This window comes from Delphinus delphis, chromosome 17, assembly GCF_949987515.2.
Source record: "Delphinus delphis chromosome 17, mDelDel1.2, whole genome shotgun sequence".
Taxonomy (NCBI): domain Eukaryota; kingdom Metazoa; phylum Chordata; class Mammalia; order Artiodactyla; family Delphinidae; genus Delphinus; species Delphinus delphis.
In genome coordinates this window covers 4832918-4847217 of record NC_082699.1, presented here as the reverse complement: position 1 = coordinate 4847217, position 14300 = coordinate 4832918, and the positions used below count along the sequence as shown (strand labels likewise).

Below are 14300 nucleotides of genomic sequence, written 5' to 3'. Positions count from 1 at the left end.
AGACCAAGGCGGGCTCAAATAATCCTCCTTGCAAGTGACTTTCCCTGCTAGCAATGGCCACAGAGGTCACGCATCTTTTTCTGTTTTTCCCAGAGGCCCAATTAAAGCTGTGAGCCCGGCATTCCACCCAGCCTGCCCCAGCCTCCAGCAGGCTCCCTCCATCCGGGGCTGAGGCTCTGAGCAACAAGTCTGTTCCCATGCATGCGCTCAGTGCACGGACCCCGCAGGTGTCACCAAGGACCACGAAGGATGCTCTGGACACACCACGGAGTGTTTGCATGGATGACCTTGCCGTGTGAGTCCTGCTTTAGCGTTCTGTGTTCACCCGAATTCCTACCGCTGTTCTGAGAAACGGGCAAGTGACAGGCTATCTTGCTTAGTGAGTGATTTTTAAAATTTTAATGAGAAGAACCCACATGTGAGTCAGACGACGGAGGGAATAAAGGCATAAAGGAACCTAATTGAGGGACTCGATGTGATCTCTCAAGCAAAGCTAAAATCTGCCCCAGGAAATTCCAGCCTGAATGAGAAACTGGAACCGAAAACCCAATCTGTCTTAGAATTGGCCAGTTGGAAAACATTCGTCACTTAGACAAGCAGTGAGAGAGATTGAACAAGAAACCTGCCAGAAAGCAGGAAAGACTGAATTTTGTTTTTCTTGTGGTTCTACGTGTTCCATGAGGCACTGTTTGCCTCACTCTCTAGCTACGTATTTCCTTCCTACACTTGGGGAAAGTAGAATTCAAATAATTAATTACTTTCAAAAGCCTTAGGAAGCTTACAAAATAATAATCATGCTAATATTAATAAGTTGGAAGCAAACAAATGGGTTAAACCTACAGTGTCTCTGATGGGGTCTCAAGCCTCTCTGAAAGGTCCTCTCTATCACCCCTGGGGTCAATCCCAAACGGACCTAAAAAGACCATTTAATTACAACACAAAAATAAAATGTAAAAAAAAACAGGGAGTTTAAAGTAAGAACACACCTCCTCGGTACTCCAAATATGATAGCTTTGTTTTGCAGTACTTGGTAGTTTCTATAGACGTACTTTTCTATCTAGTAATATTCATTGATCCTCCACGCTGGATCCCTACACTCTTTAATCCGTAATTTGGATAGAGGAAGGGGTGGCATAGAGCTCATTCCTTGCTATGTTTGGAGGTCGAATTTCCTAGTATGTGTTAGCTTTGTTGGGTTATTTAAATATTCTTCTTTATTCCTCTTTTCAAAGCAAAACTTCTAAGAAATAATGGAGCTTATTGCTTTGATGACGATGGTGGTGGTGACGGTGGTGATGACAGTGACGACGATGATGATGATGACAGCTACCATGTATTGGCTGTTACCCTGCCCAGGCATCTTGCCAGGCATTTATAAGCCCTAAAACAAGCCTATGAAAGTAGCCAATATTCACAGTAAAGATGAGAAAGCTGAGTCTTGGAGAAGTAAAAATTTTTCCTAGATAGACTTGGATTTGAATCCAAATCTGGCTGGTCCCACCTCCTGTGCTCTTAACTATTTATCTATACTAGCTTCTTCCTTTAAAAAGAGCTACAAACATGGGCTTCCCTGGTGGCCCAGTGGTTGAGAGTCCGCCTGCCGATGCGGGGGACGCGGGTTCGTGCCCCAGTCCGGGAAGATCCCACATGCCGCGGAGCGGCTGGGCCCGTGAGCCATGGCCGCTGGGCCTGCGCATCCGGAACCTGTGCTCCGCAACGGGAGAGGCCACAGCAGTGAGAAGCCCGTGTACTGCAAAATAAATAAATAAATAAAAAGAGCTACAAACAGTAGAATGTTTGCAAGCTGACATCAGGAAAAAGGAGAGAAAGGAGAAATAATAACTAGATCATTTAAAAAGTGGCCATGTTAAAGTCTGCAATCTGTCATACCTTCATAGCTGAAAGATGAGGGCAGAGCTTGACACGTACAAACTTAGGGCTGGTGAGGTTTTCGTGACGGATCAAAATTCAATCAATCCAAAAGCATGCAAGGACCCACAGAGTCTCGGGGAGACATGATTTCCACATAGAAAACTGCACTGAATAATCATATTTAAACCAGTAAGTTTCCATGAAAGAGGTTTACCTTCATTAGCGGCAAAGGAAGAACCATTTGTCAACTAATTCTCATAGACTTTCTCTTGCAAAAACTTATTGGACCAGCTCACATCCATTAGGATGGCTGTTATAGAAACAAACAAACAAACAAAGCAAAAAACCAGAAAATAAACAGTGTTGTTGAGGAAGTGGAGAAATTAGCACCCTCGTGCACTGCTGGTGGAGACCAGAATGAGTGATTCTCAAAAAATTCAACGTCGGATTACCATGTGACCCATCAATTCCACCACTGGGTGCATACCCCAAACAACCGAAAGTACACACCCGTACACTATCTAACAGATATTTGCACACCCCTGTTCATAAGAGCATTATTCACAAAAGCAGAAAGTGGAAACAACTCAAGTGTCCCTCAATGGATGAACAAAAAAACCAAAATGTGGTCTCTGCAAGCAATGGCATATTATTCAGCCATAAAAAGGAATGGAATTCTAACACAGGCTACAACATCAATGGACTTTAAGGACAATATGCTAAGAGAAATAAACCAGTCGCAAAAGGGCAAATACTGTATGATTGCACTCATACGAGGTACTTGGAGTATCAGATTCACAGAGACAGACAGTAGCATGGTGGCTGCCAAGGGCTGGTGGGAGGGAGGACGGGGACCTAACGGGTGCACAGTGTCAGTTCTGCAAGATGAGAAGGGTTCTGGAGATGCTGGTGGTGATGACCGCACAACAACATGAATGTCCTTCATGCCACTGAACCGTGCACTAAAAAATGGATGGAATGCATGTGTATTTCATCACAATTGAAAAATAAAACTGGGCGCTTCCAGTTGTAGGATAGCAGGAGCAGAGGTGGTAAAGGCTGCCGGCCACAGGGAGAGCGGGCGACGCCCATCACCCGCCCCTGCGCAGTGTGCTGACGACCAAGGAAACGCTTCGGGCACCCTGCGTGGGGACGCCCATGCACACCTGGGGGACCAAACCACACTAGGCAGTGGTCAAGGCCTCCTCCCGCATCACTTCCACCCCGGGCCACTCCTCAGTCCACCCTCAAATAAACCCAGCCTTGACGTGAACACACAAGTAGGGATTAGAAGGAAGTAGACCAGTGATGCCTCAGAAGACAGTTGGACACTTGTGACCGTGGATCAGCGACTTACAATGAGTCATCTTGGATTTTATACAAAACGGGGGCAAGTTTCTTCTCAAAATCTCAAGTTTTCCACTCTGCAAAGTGGCGATAAGAATAGCATCAACCTGGTAGAGTCCAGATGAGACTGAAAAGGAGAATGCAAGGCTGCTCAGTGCATGATGGAGATGAACGATCACTATGACTAATATTAATACCACTACTATTCATAACAAGAAGACCCACATCCAGACCTGGTTCATCATGGTGAGCTGACAGAAGGGCTGCTCTCTCAGAGCTGAGGAGCTGTAGGTGGGAGGCTGCCCACAGGTGTCCGAATGCAGCCTCAGGCACACTGCTTCCCCTCTGCTGAGTGGCTGCCGCCACCCTTAGGAGAAGCTGGATCCAGACTCTGCATCCGCTGACGGGGCTCCCTGATACCGGCTGCCTGAGGCTGTTAAAGGGATGCCCCCCGCCAGTCAGGGAGAGGACTCCCCACTCTGTACCCCCAGGACAGGGCAGTCAAGAACCTACACTAAGATTAGAAATCTCCTTTGCTTATTCTCCCCTCTTCTGCATCAGTTTCACTGCTACTACTGTCATCTAGATGACCTACCCCTGGATATCCCTGGTGGTCCAGTGGCTAAGACTAAGTGCTCCTGATGAAGGGGTCCCGGGTATGATCCCTGGTCAGGGAACTAGACCCCGCATGCATGCTGCAACTAAGAGTTCGTATGCTGCAACTAAAGATCTGTGGGCCGCAACAAAGACCCCAGTGCAGCCCAATAAATAAATATTTAGATGACCTACCCCTGATGTGCAGCTATCGAACCATGCTTATCACCCTGGAAGGAGAAGAAGGAAGCAGAATGTTCTCAACTTATGCCGGGGATGGAGAAACAAGAGGAAAGCCATTGGCACTTCTGTCCAGTCTTTTGCAGGAGAGAGGATGTGTGATGGCTGGATCAGTGCTGCCTCTGAGGAGGAATGTGGTCTGACTGGGTACGCCCCACACACCTCCAGCTGAGGAACAAGCCACTGGGCACAAACGTGCAATTCTGCTCGGTGAAAACAAGCTGTGACTGTCAAGTGACTCAGAAACATTCCTACTCTGACCTCTTATCTGGCTACTGGGGCCTAAGGACATACATGCAGAAAGTAAAGTTTTCTCCACAGAAATGTTTTGTATTGTTACTTACATTAGTGAAAAAGTAGAGATTCTCCAAATGTTCATCTACCAGGGAATGGTAAGGAAATCACGACACAGTCACAGGAATAGAATATTATATTGTAATAGGTACATACATGTTTATGGAGGGTTTTCCATAAAATGAAAAGCTGTAATATTCAGTTCAATACGTACAAAACAGCACATACGGTACAAACCTAATGTGTAATGAAAAGGGTAATTAGAAGGGATGGATAACGATGAACCAATAACAAAAAATGGGTAAAAAGCTTAAAGAAACAGTTCCCAGAAAAATAAACTGCAAACAAAGAAGGAATATAGGAAAAGATGCATGACCTCATCTATATTAAAGAAACACAAATTACAACAAGGAAATATGAAGTTTGACCTATCAGGCTGTATTAGAGAGTTAAGACTTATGTCTTAGGGGTTTCCCTGGTGACGCAGTGGTTAAGAATCCGCAGGCCAATGCAGGGGACACGGGTTCGAGCCCTGGACCGGGAAGATCCCACATGCCGCGGAGCAACTAAGTCCGTGCGCCACAACTACTGAGTCTGCTCTCTAGAGTCCGCGAGCTACAACTACTGAGCCCATGAGCCACAACTACCGAAGCCCACGAGCCACAACTACTGAGTCTGCGCTCTAGAGTCCGTGAGCCACAACTACGGAAGCCCGTGAGCCACAACTACTGAAGCCTGTGAGCCACAACCACTGAAGCCCGTGAGCCACAACTACTGAAGCCCACGAGCCACAACTACTGAGCCTGCGCTCTAGAGCCCACGAGCCACAAGTACTGAAGCCCGCGAGCCACAACTACTGAAGCCTGTGTGCCACAACTACTGAGCCTGTGCTCTAGAGCCCATGAGCCACAAGTACTGAAGCCCATGAGCCACAACTACTGAAGACTGCAGGCCACAACTATTGAAGCCCATATGCCACAACTACTGAGCCTGTGCTTTAGAGCCCACGAGCCACAACTACTGAAGCTGCGCGCCTAGAGCCCGTGATCCGCAGCAAGAGAAGCCACCGCAGTGAGAAGCCCGCGCACCGCAACGAAGAGTAGCCCTGCTCACCGCAACTAGAGAAAGCCCGTGCGCAGCAACGAAGACCCAACACAGCCAAAACTAAATAAATAAAATTTTTTAAAAAACAGAGGTCTTAGAGCAGCTCTCTGGCTGCTGTGTGACAGACGGGCTCTGGAAGAAGCAGAGCTGAAGCCCAAGGCTAGTTCGGCAGCTACAAGGTCATTCGTCCTGAGACAGTGTTCGACTTGGGTCAGAGTGACAGCGGGGAAGGAGTTGGGGCCTCTCAGCTCGCGCCGCGCTTCCAAGCCCAGGCACCGCAGTGAAGTCCCTGGTCCACTGGGACATGTCCAGCTGGGTGTCCCACACTTCAATCCCCACAGCAAAACCGACCCCAGCGGCCCCCAATCCCGGCGTCCACGGGGCCAGGCGCTCGGCTGCCCATCCAGACACCGGGCGTCGCCTTCGCTTTCCGCTCCCGCACACCTGAGATGGGCGGGGCTCCGTTCGGCCCACCCCCCTCCCGGGACCCCGGGCTCCAGCCGCGGTCCCTCCTCTAAACTGCTGTGCCCGGGGCAACGCAGGGCGTGCGGATTTCAGCGCATCGCCTTCCTGCTTAGACGTTCACGGGCCCCATCGCTCCCAGGACGAGAAGCGAGCTGCCCGCCTTCGCGGCTCGGCTCCCACAGCCGCCTCCTGGGCAACGCGGGGCAGCCTCCGGGTGGGGGGCTCAGTTCTCTCCGGACTCAGCCTCTTCAGGTCTCAGGCTCCCAGGCCAAAGTGCTCTTTGCTTTGGGGACACGGGGGTGGGGAGGAGGCCGGGGTGCTGAGAAATCTAGCTCTGCTGGAAAAGCTTCAGGATGGTTCCTGCCACGACACGGTGTTGCCTTTAAAGATGAGCTTGGTTGGAGCACAGACACGCCCCCGCCCCCTCCTTCCACCTTTCCCGGTCTCAGGTTTACGAAACACAGCGGACACTTCGGTCGGGGAGTCGGTCAGAGGCCAGCGGGGAGGCCCAAGTGCACGTTACGGTAGATGCAAACAGCACCCTCGGGCTCCTCAAAGGTAAAGTATAACTCCCGAGAGGCCGTCTGCTGAGTATCATCAGTTTTCGCTTTTCTCCAGTACATACATCTCTTCGGTCACCTACCAAGCACTTCGCTGCCCCTCCCACGGAACCCAGGGCTTGCCAGTGCTTCCGCTTTTCCTTAACGTCCGCGTCTAGCGCTCAGGGCCCCACTCCCCGTCACCCGTCTCCTGCGCCCTTAGCGCCAAGTTCCCTCAGCCACAGGCGCCTCCCCACATCCGCCCCTGCGCGGCCTGGCAGGGCTGGCCCTGTCACCGAGGCTCACCGCCCAGGAGGCCTGCCCTCCTGCCGCCCCCGCCACGCTTGGCTTCCACCCTGCGCCTCGGGCTCCGAAGGCAGCCGGCAGCGCGGCCCGCTCCGCCCCGGCCATGTCCGCAGCGCGCTGCCCGCTGCCTCCCCGCTACTTCTCCTCCTGCACCAAGCCAGAAGCTCCCTGAGGCAGGCATGCGCCTTGCTCATCCCGTCCCTGGCACACGCCTGGCTGTGCGCAGCACGCGTTGTGGTGAAAAGCGGGGTGTGTTGGGGGGGTACCGAGACGGTGAGGGGAGCACGGAGAGTGCGAGCCAGGCGCTGAAGACAAAGAGCAACTGAATTGACTCTGCAGCCCCCACCCCGGTGCGTTCACGTCCACGTTTAAAAACGAGCAGCTGGTGGGGCTTCCCTGGTGGCGCAGTGGTTGAGAGTCCGCCTGCCGATGCAGGGGACGCGGGTTCGTGCCCCGGTCCGGGAAGATCCCACATGCCGCGGAGCGGCTGGGCCCGTGAGCCATGGCCGCTGAGCCTGCGCGTCCGGAGCCTGTGCTCCGCAACGGGAGAGGTCACAACAGTGAGAGGCCCGCGAACCAAAAAAAAAAAAAAAAAAAAAAAAAAAGAGCATCTGGTAATGAGCCCTGCCTGCTCCTAAACTACTTTGGTTCTAGCCTTGCAGGCTTCCAAGATGAGTATTTGAAGAGGAAATTATTTTGTGACTTATAGTCATGCTGACCAGAAATCGCCGCGCCTGGATAAAATCATTCCCAGATAAGAGGTAGGGCTGGCACGTAGACCAGAAGTCCCACCACCTCCCCCTGGACATGAGCTGAAAGCTTCCTATTGGTGCTAGAAAGGTTTCCAGTCAAACTTAAAGCAAGAAAACTTCTTCTGCCTTTTCTGCTATGTTAAACAACCAGTCGTGGTTCCTCTGTTTAAATATGCCAGACACCCCAACTGCCTAACAGAAAAAAAAACTGTTCCTGTTTTACGCTATTTTATTTTATTTTAAAATTAATTAATTAATTTTTGGCTGCGTTGTGTCTTCATTGCTGCGCGCGGGCTTTCTCTAGTTGTGGCGAGCGGGGGCTAATCTTCCTTGCAATGCCCAGGCTTCTCATCGTGGTGGCTTCTCTTGTTGTGGAGCACGGGCTCTAGGCTTGCGGGCTTCAGTAGTTGTAGCTCAAGTGCTCTAGAGCACAGGCTCAGTAGCTGTGGCTCGTGGGCTCTAGAGCACAGGTTCAGTAGTTGTGGCGCACGGGCTTAGTTGCTCCGCGGCATGTAGGATCTTCCTGGACCAGGGCTCGAACCCGTGTCCCCTGCACTGGCAAGCGGATTCTTAACCACTGCGCCACCAGGGAAGCCCTTTACGCTATTTTAAAATGACAGCTTCCTATTCTTCCAACTTTTTCAGAAGGAAGCTGCGTACGATCAGTTTTGCAATGCTGACAGTAACTCTACTTTAATTTGTCCATCTTGTAAGTTTTCATGGCTGAAGTTTAAGTCTTAGACATAAAATTCATTATTCAGAAAAGATAATAGAGGATTTACATGCCTGTCACCCGGGTACTACATTCGTAGGATGCATTCATATTCCTTTATTTAGAGCAATGTCAAAATCTTATATCAGCATCCTCTGAACATACTCAGAAGCATTCATTTTAACTTTTAGGGGATAATTGACACAGATATTCTAAGTAGGAAGAGATTTTCTTAGTCGTAGAACATCAGAGCCGAGGCAACAGGAAAGCTGACTGGGGACCCCCTATCACAGAGGAGGACCCCAGGGCCAAAGGGATGATGCTCCCCAGGCTGGAAAAGGTTTTCCAACTCTCAGCTCAATGCTTTCTCCACCATTAACATCATCAATAGCTCCATTCACAAAATGACACTGCTACTTCTCATATTGTGTAGAAAGAGAGAACCACCATGTCTATAAGACAGTTTACATTGGGAGTGGCTTCCAAGCAGCGAGGGACCACCGTGTCCTGATGGCCATGTGACCCCTCAGCGGGGCGGACCCGGCTCAGGCGATTTTGTGGAATTAACTGTCTCTGCAGTGCTGGCCGCTTCCCCTGGAGGAGGGTCTTGTGGTTGAAAGAAGAGCTGAGAACGTGCCCTCCCTAGAGTCACGTATGAGAATTCCCGTGTAAAGAGGGGAGATCAAATATGAGGTGGAGAGGGGACCCAGCCTCCCGGATGAGACGCAAACCAAGTCTGTCACTTGAGTTTCTACATGCCACTGAACCTGACCCAGCACTTCCATGTGATTCTTCCTCCAGCTTAGCTAGATTAAATGTGATGACACTATTAATTAGGGGTTAATACCAGTAAAGGTTTTGAAAATAACGTAGTTGCTTCATTATGACATTATTTGTGGGTGGGGGGAGGTATGGAGGGGAGCCTTGAGCTGGCCAATGAGATCCTAACTTATCTTTTAGATTCTTTACAGACAGAATGAGGAGACCCACTCATTGGCAAGTACTCCAGAAACTTCCCCAGGACAGCCCCCTCCAGACACTTCAGACCCCGTTTACCGCCAACGGACTGGTGGGTTCCAACTTAGAGTTATTACAAGGGATCCCCAGGCTATATGCTGTTTTCTTGGTCAGTAGATACCGTAATGAGGGCGGACCCAGAAGCTCTGATGTCAAAGGCCTTTGTACTAAACTGGCCGAGAATCACATGATGGTAGACTGAGGTATCCTACCCGCCTTGCTTTCCCAATTTCCAACTTAAATGTGGCTTAAACTTTAACACTAAGGGGCAAACTGTATCTTGAGCGTGACCACTTTGTGATAGAAAAATCTACATCTTGGTAATAGAGATTTTTTTGGGGAAAAAAATGCTAAAGACGTTATTAATTCTGATAATCAAAATCCGTAAAAGGGGGAAATGCGTATCAGCATAGCGTCAGGTGCAAAATCGTCACAGGGGCAACTCTGCTCACAGAGTGGCAGCGGGGGGCAGAGGAGAGCAGCAGTGATCTACAGTCAGAGGAACCACGATGGAGCCCAGCAATTCTACCCACTTTTCCGTAACCTTGGGCAAGTCCAAGGTAAAATGTATTAAAATGTATCCTCATCTGTAAAATGTATTCAATAACAACATAAATGCTTTCAAGGTTGCTGGGCTCCAATTTAATGACGGAAGCAGAAGTGTTTTATTATCTAGAAAGAGTTCAAGAAATGTTACTTGCTGCCATGATTATAACAACTTTGATTCTCCCGTTTTTATTACGGTTTTACTCACACCTAATTGTCCATTTCGTTTTTGGTACTTTTTATACGTCAGGGATGTTGCCTCCAGAGACCAAGAAATGCTTTGATTCCCTGGCCTGAATCACAACATGATTTATCTGACTTCCATATTGCAACTGTGAATTTCCCACTTTTCTTCCTCTCTGTTTGACAAGTCTACGATTCCATTTCTGCCTCTGCTGAAGGGAATTCCCACATATTTCACCCCCTCCTCTTTCCAGGTTCATTTTTCTTCTCTCACATGAGGCAAGGGCTGGAAGGGAATTAGGCAAAGTCTCTCTGCTCTGAAGTTATCAAACTTTCTTTGCAAAGGGGCCATTTTCCTACTTGAGTGCAAAAAGGCCAAGATGGCTTCATTTAATACAGGAAGGAAGGCACTGGATAGGGCTGCTTTAGTTGGGATTTCTTAATCTCCATTAAGTGGAGAGGAAGGCGGGTGTGGCCTGAGACATGGCTTGAGGGGTGCGGATTATACCGCCCCGAAGACCCTTTCAGAACTCATCCTGAGACAGGAAGTGATGAAATCAGCTCTCACGTGAACGATCACGTGCCCTCACCTCCTTCCTGTCTCGATGGGCCCTCAGGGAGAACACGGAGCGGAAAGGAGCATGGGGAAGTAGGTGGTGGCCAGAGGGAAGAAGAGGCCGGAGGAGAGTCTGGGAAAAGTCCCAGCGCTGCCCCTCCCATACCCCTCCCCGCTCCCATCTCCCCCATTTCCTTATTCTTCTGGAGCTGGGAGTCAGTCGACTGGTTTATTTCTACTCTCAGTCTCCCATTGCGAAAACCTGCTGCATTGAACTACAGTTTCTTGTGAACACTCAGTTTCCCAAATCTCTGATGCTACTGGCAATGCAAATGGAAAAAGGAAAGTGTAAACGTATTTTACAGGCTACTAACTGTTAGAGTTCAAACACCACGTGGACTCACCAATTCTTCTACTTTACCCTACTTCCACTCTAAATAGTCAAGTGGAGAAAAGGGGTAGGAAAGGCTGGATTATTAGGTATCTGGGTGTCCTGTGTCACCTTCTTATTTATTTATTTCTTGCCACACCACACACGTGGAATCTTAGTTCCCCCACCAGGGATCGAACCCACGCTCCCTGCATTGGAAGCACGGAGACTGAACCACTGGACCGCCAGGGAAGTCCCTGTCCTGTATCACCTTGGGCCAGCTTTATTCATATTTACTATTCTTGAGTTATTCACTATGGGAAAGGCACAGGATGGAGAGGAAAAGGAGAAAAAATTCAGAGATGACTTTCTTTGTATAGAGATCATTTCAGAAAGGCACATGAAGACGGAGGAGTGTTGGTTCCTGCCAGTCATAAAGGGAACAGGCGGTATCCCAGTGGGATGGGGCAGCGGGCATGGTGAACAGGGGAGCAGATGTGTGCGGTATATGATCTCAGACTGAGACCGGGCGCACAGGTCCCGCCCTCGTTGCCAAGGTGCAAGGCCCGTCCAGTATTATAATAAGAAAAGCCACAAGCAGATGAAACAGATGATAATTAAGGGGCAGCAGGTCTCACGCGCTCCCCCTTGAGGGAAGGGCTGGGGAAGAGTCTGGGCAAGGTTTGCACCGTGAACAAAGACAGACTCGAAAGGACAGGGATTCTGTTGTAAAGACCATGAGTTTCGTGCCGACCCCACCTGCCAGGGCCTTTCTGAGTGCAGCTGCCTCTCCACGGACACTCAACACTCCTGCACTTAAAACTAGATGTTGTACCCGGCAGTCACCCGGCCCTTCCTGGAACCTACAACCTGAAAGTCACGCTCAGTGCCAGGCTCTGTGATAACTGACTTCGCGAGTTACGAAGGTTTAAAAAGCAACTTCCCCTCCCCCACCTCGTTTCTGTTAGAAAAAGTTAACCTTTGTAGTAATAGAAGTAATTTAAAAGTTAAAGACTAGAGACGGAGGCCTTGACTTGAACCTAAAACCTCCAAAGATGTCAAGGTTTTATGAGATAAGCTATACAAAATCAAATACAAAATGCCCACATGACAAGACGAAGTCCTACTCAGGTGTAGCACATGCCCCAACATGCTAATTTCCACCCTACAGAATGGTAGGCACAGATCGGACCCTTAGGACTGGGGCGGGGATGACCACTCAGGCCTCCAGGCCATGGGCCCCACTCCTGCACACCCCTGTCAGCCCCTTTCCCTTTCTGGGGAGCCTTTACCACACCCTCTCAACGCCCGCATCCAACAGGCGAGCGGAGGGCCTCGTTCATCGGTGCCAAGAGTGACCCAAGCTTTGACTTTAACCCTCAGCACATCCCCTTGAAGCAGCAATGACCGTGCCCCTCGGACGAGCGAATACACTGACACAAGGAGGCAAAGGCCTTCCTGACAGTAGCTACCAAGTGGCCGAGCCTCGGCACCAGCTCCAGTCCAGGACGCTGGGCTCCGGCTCTGCCCCGGACCCTCTGCTGCACAGTATGTGTTCTGGGTCTTCCTCAAAGTGCTTTACCCGTGGACTAACTCATCCCTTCAGCCTCATCTCCCCAAGAAGGCCTTGTCAATTTCCCAAGTTTTAAAAGAGGGTCTGGGGAAGAAATGGGCACAAGAAATGTAGACCATAATGACCCCCCTTTCCCAGAACTTCTAGAAACTTCTCATGCTCCTTTGGGCTTTATGGTACGTGGTCTTCCCAGCATGAACCACCCATGACCAATATCAAGAGACAAGCAAATCGCTGAACATGACTGACGGACACAACGAAACCCTGCAAAGTCAGTAGCTGGCAACATGCAAATGTGCATTTCCTTGTGACGCCAGGCACAGGGCTGGGTTTCTGGGTAACTTCCCTCTCCTCTTAAATACACTTCAGAAAACATCATGTGATTCTAAACTAAACAAATCTGCAACTTTTAGGCTAGTACTAGAAATGCTATAAATGAGTATTTCTCAGAATCCTAAAGACACACCCAACAAGAAGGAGTGAAAGGGGGTAGAGAGGGAAGGAAGACAGTTCCTCTGTTGTCGGGAACACTGAGGACTTAAAAGCGTCAGTACTTTAGATCAGTAACTTAAACACCACAGATGCAGCACTTGGAAGGTGCTGTGCTTCCACCCTGTGGAGTTCTTCTCCAAAATGCCCGCAAAGTGATCAGCTCAGTCGTGCTGTTCCTATCTCTCGTGCAGAAATGAATACAAGTATAAAGAGGTGGACCTGGGTCGGAGACAAGGGCATCCAAGTCAACACTCGACACGTGCGCACACACATTCCCAGGGCAACACCCATCGCCGCCTCCAAAGACACATCCTTTGGGAGATCTTTTTGTTATCACCGCTACTGGGAAACACGACGCAAAGGCCTTCTCCCTGGAAGTCCAATTCCATCCCGAGTCTGAAATAGGGAGGTTTTGCAAACTTACGGCATGCCGGTTTTTTCATACTTCACCTGAGCAGAGAAGTCGATCAGCTTTGGAAGCAGTACTTTGCCCCCTTCGTCGCTCTTCAGGAAATCCAGCAAACTGCCTGTTGACAGAGGAAGGTTGTTAGTGTAGTTCAAACACACAAGAAAAAAATCCAGACAGAATTCAGAAGATCATTCCTACTGGCAGGGCAGGGTGGGGCGAGGGGACCACGCAAAACGACTGCTTTGTAAATCTGTGTGGTCACAGGCGCCTTTTCCTGACGTGGGTCAAACCCAGTCCCCTTCTACCTGTCTCCTTTGACCTGATGTGAAATGTACCTGAGCTCCAGGTAAGAAAAGGTGACAGTGGACGCTGCTTTCTTGCTACTGAGCACTTCGTACCTGCCACCACGCTACACATCCTGCAGCACCTGATCCCCAGAGCTTCTCTGGGACAGAAACCAGCCAGTCCTCCCAGGCGGCCTGCCTGTGTCCACAGCAGCCACTCAGCTGGGCTACTGCCCTCCGTGTCCAGCACGGATCTCAGCCATGCCCCAGGTGCCCAATGAGTATTTGATGAACCAACTGCGCTTTGGAGGAAAGTGAGACCTTACTTAAAGGGGCGTGTGCCCACAGGCAGAGTCTCCTGCTTCCTGGGGCTTTATCTCTAAAACACGGCCTCCTTCTTCTTCTGGAACGTATAGTGCCAACCTGAGGGTAGGCTTGGGCAAGTTCTGTACCTCATCTGAGTCCCTGTCAAGAGGGTAGGTCCCAGGAGCTCTATCAGAGTCCACGGGAGGACAGGTTTAAAGCACGTGCCAGGGAGCTGGCAGGTAGCAAGCGCTCAGTTAATCCACAACGAACACTGCTCTAGTTAAAATGGATAACCTACTGTCCAAGGTTACAATGGATACAAGGACCTACTGTATAGCC

General features: G+C 49.9%; 1 protein-coding gene across 5 annotated transcripts in view; it reads right to left on the bottom strand.

The window, feature by feature from the left end:
* Positions 1-14300, bottom strand: part of LYN (LYN proto-oncogene, Src family tyrosine kinase) — a 112288-nt gene that overhangs the window by 19879 nt on the left and 78109 nt on the right. For all 5 annotated transcript variants that reach the window (XM_060035390.1, XM_060035391.1, XM_060035394.1 and 2 more), the window contains one exon: positions 13413-13489. In XM_060035390.1, coding sequence (XP_059891373.1) covers positions 13413-13489 — 77 coding nt within the window. The remainder of the gene's footprint in view (positions 1-13412; positions 13490-14300) is intronic.